The 7,721-nt window shown below is 35.4% G+C and overlaps 2 protein-coding genes across 2 annotated transcripts; both read right to left on the bottom strand.

Annotated features, from left to right (window-relative positions):
* Positions 1–954: 954 nt before the first annotated feature.
* On the bottom strand, positions 955–1,392 carry LOC149957295 (neo-calmodulin-like). The gene has a single exon (XM_090166955.1). The coding sequence runs from the start codon at positions 1,390–1,392 to the stop codon at positions 955–957; it is 438 nt and encodes a 145-aa protein (XP_090023081.1).
* A 5,579-nt stretch (positions 1,393–6,971) lies between these two features.
* LOC149957296 (calmodulin, striated muscle-like) lies at positions 6,972–7,409 on the bottom strand. The gene has a single exon (XM_090166956.1). It carries the CDS (start codon positions 7,407–7,409, stop codon positions 6,972–6,974), a length of 438 nt encoding a protein of 145 aa, XP_090023082.1.
* Positions 7,410–7,721: the final 312 nt, after the last annotated feature.

The following is a 7,721-nucleotide window of genomic DNA, read 5'->3' on the forward strand; positions in this document are numbered from 1 at the left end:
TATTTTTGGGAAAAAGGACAGAAAGGTAGTCTTTAATATATAGGCTGCTTGAGAAAACGCTCCGTTTAATACAAAAAATTATATACCCAGTTTTTGTTTTGTATTTTGTAGGCACGACAGTTTGCGGTTGTGCTGTTATCTGATACTCTGGCTGATAACACGAAAATCCGTATCAAAAATAGAGTATCCCATCTTTCGAATCTCAGATCTATCCTCTATGTTAATCAAACATTTTTATATTATTTTTCGAATTTGACGTGCCCGAAAAATTTTTTAATTGACTAGATACTCAAAAATTATTTGATTTCCCCTACTAATATTAAAGAGCAAAAAAAAGGTGGCGTGGGGGAAACTACATGGATAGACCTGCTCTAACTGCACAGTAACACTGAAGCTTCTACCTTTGGAGTTAAACGGCAGAGCCCCAGGTTGACTTATTTTGAACTACATTTCTACCCTTTCGCAGCTTGAGCAGATTCTGCCACTTAGGTTCTACCTAAGGGGGCTTTTTTGGCCATATTATGCAAATGAAATCGTAAGTTGAAACAAGTGGGTGCGTAGATATAATTCTTAAATTAAGTTAACTTCCTGAAACTAAAAGGCTTGAAGTGTACAAATTAAAATTTAATTATATTCGAGAATAATTCTACATTCATTGATTAAACTCAATCAAATAAGACCGTTGTCATTATTTTACTAACTCTTGAAAAAAAATTGCTTTCTAAAACATCTTTGAGCCTTGAGCCCTTAGAAATTAAAAATTAAAATTTTTCAAAATAACATTAATTTAGTTTTATTACCAGAGAAAACTTATTTATTAAGTTAAATAAAATATTACATTTAATATAGTACTGTATGGGTGAATAAAAAGCACGCTAATAAAAGTAAATATTAAAATTGATTTAAAATTGAATACTTTTAAATTTCATTGGATATCCATCCGCTTTAAAGGTGTTATATTGAATATATCCACCGAACAAAAGCTGTGAACGTTACGCGTCCGTCACCATTTGGATCAGCTCGCTTAATCGCCTCGTCGACCTGTTCGTAAGTCAATTTCTTCCCGAATTTTAGGATAATGTTCACAAACTGAGGGACGCTGATGGCCCCATTCCAGTGTTTGTGGCACAGTTCGATCGCTTCTTCTTCGGTGACCCTCTCCCGCATTCCTTGGAACATGACGATTAGGGCGCGCGAATACAGAAACGCGCCGCAGTTCTCCGGGTCGACGAGTCTCAGGATGTCCACGATCTCGTCTTCGCTGATGACTCGAATGTGAGCTCTGAGACAGTGCTCGTGATAGTCCGTGTATTCTAACGAGTCGCCGTTTGCGCCAAACTTTGCAAACACTTCGTTCGCTTTCGTGAAAAACCATTCGGTGTAACTGGACATGTTGACCGCGATTAAAAGATACACGCATCAAACTTTGCATCGACAACGAATGCTACAAATAAATAGTTTTTTACACTAGGCACGTACTTTTATAGCCCGTCAATTGGTACTTCAAGAGAGTAAATAAACCCTGCGTTCATATAAACACACGGTGGAAAATCTTTTATTTATCTTCTATCATGTATCTTAAAGCTGTGTTTCGTCAACAGTTGACGAGATAAATAGATAAAATTTCAAATGTAAATACACTTATAATGCTAGAAGCGTAAAATAATATTTAATCAGTAAATATAATGGGAATCAGTTTATTTTATAAAATGTTCTACTTAAAGAAACATTTTAAAACTACGAATCCATTGCCGGAGCTTTTAACGTTTTATATTTAGAGAAACCTGTTTCATAATGCGCTTCATCATATCATAAGTTTATAAAATTTGAAATATAAGAACGACCAATTATATGGGTGCAAATGGTGGCGTCATTAAAGAATGAACATATTCCTTTAGCGAGCCGTTTTCAACAGTTTGTTGATGCCGAAGAAGTGTTGGAAATTTTCAATAAAAAGTTTGTTTTCTACTGCAATAATTATTTTCATTTACCTTTAACAAAATTAAAATAGCCAACTATTTTAAATATTAATTTCAATTTATTATAATAGGCAAAAAATTAAGACATAGACAAGAAAAACATTTCATGGTTTTATTTATTGTAAAATTAGCGACTTATATGAAATGGTATAATTTTTTAAGGTGTCATTTAAGTCGCAAATTGAAACGCTTTGGAATTTCGATTGGAAATTTTAAGTTAAAGATTTTTTAGCGGTTATAATTTATTTATTCTAAATCTATTTTGTTAGACATAATAAAAAATAAAATTATAAAGTTTCACAAATTTGTAAGTAATTTAAAGCAGTTGGCAGCTACATAGAAAATTACTTAGATGTTTTTCCCTATTAAACCGGGAAAAAACGCTGTAGTACAGCCCCCTACTGTCGCAGCAGGGCTAAATATTTTAATTTTATCACGAACAATCACTGCTGATAAACTTATTACATACTTTTACTATTCATATTTTTTCTTTACTTTGTTCAATTGAAAGTATGATTTAACTAATTTAGCAAAACAAATTCGGCGTTACAACAAGTCGGGCTCATCCACCTACAATGACACCTATTGAGCCATCGAGTCTTCTAGTTAGACTCTCAGTTATTTAGACCACTCTAGTCGTAGAAGAAAAATAATTTTTATTTAAGCAATTAAGATAAATGTTCGTAAAATCTAATTACTATTAAATAGTACACCACCATTTTTAAATGTCGAGATTGCTTTGTTTATTATAGTTACTGTTAGCACAACATTGCAGTATTTTTTTACAGATCAAAGAATAAAAACAGCGTTTACTAAAGACCGGCCAAAATTTACTTATTTTCATGTTTAAATTAAACATAATTAACAATAGATTGCAAAAAATTTAAACGAAACTAATGAGTTTTGGTTTACAGCTTTTTTGTATTTTCTGAAGGAAATAATATACCTCTATTAAATAAGTATTTATCTTGATATACTGTGACCATGTGTAACATAATAACTCATAAGTATGCCACTGTACTTTTATTCCATTCAAAAATCTTCACTAACGGTTGGTTTTACCACGAACCAGTAAAAAGATGGACTACGTTAGATTTTAACCTTATTATTCATCTTAGTAATTTTGGGAGTCACGCTATTGACTATTAACATATGTATTTAAACCAATGGAAAACCTCTAAATTGAGGAGGAATTTTTGTGTCGGAATTTAAGTCAGCCCTATGTAGCTTCATTGAAATTCATGAACTCGCTCGGTTTGTGCGAATTAAGTTAAATATTGAGTAGTTTAGAAAAATCAAAACCCATAACAAGCCTAGAAGAGTTAGTCCTAGGCTCAAAAGAATCTGCAAAGACTCCAACCTTGTAGATGCCCCAGAAAAGCTCAACCTGAATTTCAACTATTTTTTCCAAAAAACCTGCTTCTTTTATTTTTCAATACAAATTTATTTTAGAAGCTGAGTCTCCGAAAACTTCATTAATTTGCAAATTAATTGCATTAGCAGCACTTGACACTATATTGTAGTTCATTTTAGTATCTAAGCCTTGTTTGCTTAAATAATGGCCGTCGGATTATCGTACGTAGAGCTAATTGTGCGACGGTATAATCGGCATTTGAGTTTCGATGACGTCAAATATGACATCAAATATTACGTACGATACGGATGACGCAATATCTGTAAAAAACCGTAAGTGAAGAAATAGAGCTCGTAGCATACTTATGAGCAATTATGTTACATATTCTGCGACTTAATGTAAAATTTAATAAAAGTTCTGCTACTAGGTTTGTAATAACGGCTGACGAAGGACCGCGGTCCGAAAACTACCGAAAATAAATTTTATTTTATTTTATTCGAGCTCCATGCAGTAGCAGAACTTTTATTAAATTTTACATTAAGATATTCGACCATGGAACAAAATTTTAGTATTTATAATATTCTGCGACTGTTATTCACTTGAAAGATGTACGTTTCGAAGAATCCCTCAGACTTTTTAAAACACTTTGGGTAAAAAAGCGATGCACTACGAATTATACAGGGTGTTTCAGAGGGTCTGGCAATAATTAACAGGCGTGTTCTTTGGGTAACAAGGAATGAAAAACGTCAGAAGAAACGTTTTCCAAAATTGAACAGCATCTGAGGAATTGGCCGTCAAAAATCGGCCTCCAAAACTTCGAAAACACGCAAAATTTGTAGTTTATATTATTCCTGGGACCCAATTGTTCCCTTTTACTAAGCATTTGGTTTTCTATCGAAAAAGATAAGAAAACGATCACTTAACTCAAAAGTTCGTTATTAATTAAACGAAGTATTCTACGTGTCGAAATTAATAATAACAAGTGTTTCATAGTGACCACGTCAATTGAAAGAAAATGACTTATTGAATTTCGTTTTTTTCCCTTCAAATGCCATAAGTACGAATTTAATTACAGAAAAATGTTCAAAATGATCACGTGGGGCACAAGCAAATCATTCTTGGACCCGTTCGAAGATTCGAGTCGTGTTACGAATTCGCGACCGAAAGCTACGGTTGCGCTCCGTAACGGCGGTTGGCGGAACTACTCGTCGGAGGTCAAATTTAATGCACCGTGGAAGCTTGGAAGTGAGAAACTTAGGCAGACGCTTGACGTAGTTAGACCCTTTATACGCTTCGGTCAAGAATAGCTTCACAGCGATCAATAATTCGTTGTCGTGCGTCGTCAATGTTGCAGACTTAAGTCTCTGTGTACCAGAACTAAAAGTTGGGTATGGGTAGCAATTCGTGTTCTTTAAGAAACAAGAAGTTTACATGTCTTATGAGATAATTGAATAAACTTTTTTACTAACAAAAGCTTATTAAGCGTTCGCATCTAGAAGTATGCTATCTTCGCGATTTAAAATAATGAAAAGTTGATTTAAATTACCAAGAGGCAGAGTAAAAATGTATTTATTTGTTTTATAGATTTTCAGAGGTTACATGTACTTTTATCTAAAAACATTAAACTGATCATTTTACTTACAAAAGCTGTTCGATTAGACCCTCATTGGCGTGTAGGCATGCGTGGACGCGTCTTCGGAAAAATTCTCCAACACGACGTAAGATATCTGGCGTATTTTGGATTGTGTCGCAGGCGTCAATTATGCGTTGACGTCGGTCTTCAACGTCTCGAACTTAAGTCTTGTATACAAAGTCCTTGATTTGGCCCGAAAGATAGAAATCACATGGGTTCAAATCAGGAGACCTGGCTGGCCATGCAACAGTTCTGTCTCAACCTATCCACCTCTGAGGAAACTCAGCATCAAGATGAACTCTAAACCAAAGGCTAAAATGAGGGGGTGCTCCGTCGTGCATAAACGACAGTCGTTGTCTTACTGCTAGCGGTACGTCTTCAAGTAGCTCTGGTAAAGTGTCTTGTAGAAAGATTCAGTATGACTCACCAGTTAGTCTTGGTGGTAGAAAATGAGGTCTAATTAAATGGTCGCCATCAATTCCGCACCAGACTAAACTGCAACTTATGACGATTGTGTAAATTGAAGATTCCGTCGCGGGAAAAATTAGCCTCAGCAGAAATTAGGAGCGTACTTAACCAATTGACGTCGTTTGTCCGCTACTGAAACCACTTTCAAAATTTAACTCGTCTTGGATAATCGGCCTCATTTAAAGATTGCACCTTTTGTAAATTGAAAGGGTCAAACTGGTGTCCTCGAACGATACGCCTGACAAGTAAATGGTCGACTCGCAATTGACATCCAACTTCCCTCGTACTTGTCATAGGACCATCCTTGAAGATGGAAAGTACTTGTACCTCCACGTCTTCTTTTGCAGAAACAGGTCCCGTGGGTGGTCCTTTGTCGATTTGGAAGCTGTCTTTTAGGAAAGTTCTCCTGATACAAGCACCGCGCTTCCATCGCATTTTCCTGAGCGAGTCCATCATAAAATGCATATCGGCATATTCTGTATTCGTGAAGTACGCCATAGCATAGCAGGCTGAAGATATGAAATCTGAATTCAATTATTGAGGGCCCTCAATCTCTTGCAAATTCGAGCCTCTTACCCCTCCAAAAAAACTATTAGAACATGTGTTGTAGACTAAACCTGTAGACTATTTTATGAGACCATTAATTACACGAGCAAATTTACTAGCATTCGGGGGAAAAACACCGAGATGAGCTAAATACGTTCTAAAACGCCTCACAAGGTGTTACATTTGTACTTATGGAATTAGAAGAATATAAAAACGAAATTCAGTCATTCCCTTTTTTAAATAGGCGTAGTCACTTATAGGAACACCCGTTATTGTTAAAACGTATTTCTACACTGAGCTTACTTCTTTCATTTTAATAACGCACTTTTGATTCTAGTTTTTTTTTGTCGAAAGAGATAAGAAACCAATGCTTATGGAAAGGAAACAATTGGGTCCAAAGAATAATTGAAAGTGCACATTTGTACATTTTTTGACACATTGGGAGGCCGATTTTTGACGGCCAATTACTCGGATACGGTTAAATTTAGGAAAACATTTCTCTAAGTATTCTTTCACTCCTGGTTACCCAAAAAACACACGTAAATTTGTGCCAGACTTTCCTGAAATAACCTGTAGGCCTATATTATCCGTTTCACTATAAAAATTTGATCAGAAAAATAATATTTAACTAAGAAATGTATTTTTTACTTTTTTATGTGGTATGTATGAAACGTGTTACTTTGAATACTTACTTGGTTTTGTGTGGAAGCACTGCTGTTTGAAAACTGCCTCGAACCTGTGAAATACGTAATTAAATGTTTCACCATTTTTTAATTTAGGCTTAATTAAGTAAAAATCAAACAGTATTATTTATACTTGTATATTTTATTATCAATCATTTTAGTATACTTTATATATAGAGATATATTTTCCTATTTTATTAAATTTTACTAATCAATTACTATAAAAAATAGTACCGCATTTGTATATAAAATTTCCTTAAAAAATTGACGTTTAAAATACTTAATTACGTGTTTGTAAATTAGCACATTTACATGAAGTATAACCAACGCACGAAATTGATGAAGGTCACGAAACCGAGATTCTCAGGGTCAGCTTGTTGAATAGCCACTCTCACATCGTGTTCGCTCAAGGTTATTCCGAAATTTCTGATTAGGTGTAGAAACTGCGACAAGCTGATAACCCCGTCCCAGTTCATATTGCAAAGCTCCATCGCCTTGTCCCTGGGAACCAATTCTTTCAGTTTCCACAAAGTTGCCAGAACAGCTCGAGAGTAGACGAATATCCCCGTGGCATTCGGATCGACTTGACCTATAAGGCGATTTTCTTCCGCGGCGCTCAAGTGTCTATCGAAGTATCTTATTTTGTCGACGAAGGAGCTGGTGGGTTGCAAGGAATCTCCGCACTCACCGAAATTGGAGAACATAATATTGGCTTCGGAGAACACTCTTTCGAAGTAACTGCCCATGTTGAAGAAACGGGAACTCTTTGAGCTACGGCCGCCGTGTTCGGGGACTACGTTCGTTATGGCATCGACAGAAAGCTTTAAAGGCTTTGAAATGTATTTTTGATAAAGGGTTTGGCGTTTACGCAATTTCCTTTTTTTATTAGTAAAAAAGGGAAACGCTAAGGTGCTTGATTTTTTAGGCCAGTGCATGAGCCCTTTAAAATACAAGATCCAGCATCGATAAAAAGAGAGGTTAAGTCACACCTCTAGAACGTGCAGTAGGAACTTGAAAGAGTGTAGACGTGGTTCGGTTTAGACTCCTTCAGGTTTCCC

Source organism: Leiobunum rupestre, chromosome 2 (assembly GCF_980474605.1).
Source record: "Leiobunum rupestre chromosome 2, qqLeiRupe1.1.hap1, whole genome shotgun sequence".
Taxonomy (NCBI): domain Eukaryota; kingdom Metazoa; phylum Arthropoda; class Arachnida; order Opiliones; family Sclerosomatidae; genus Leiobunum; species Leiobunum rupestre.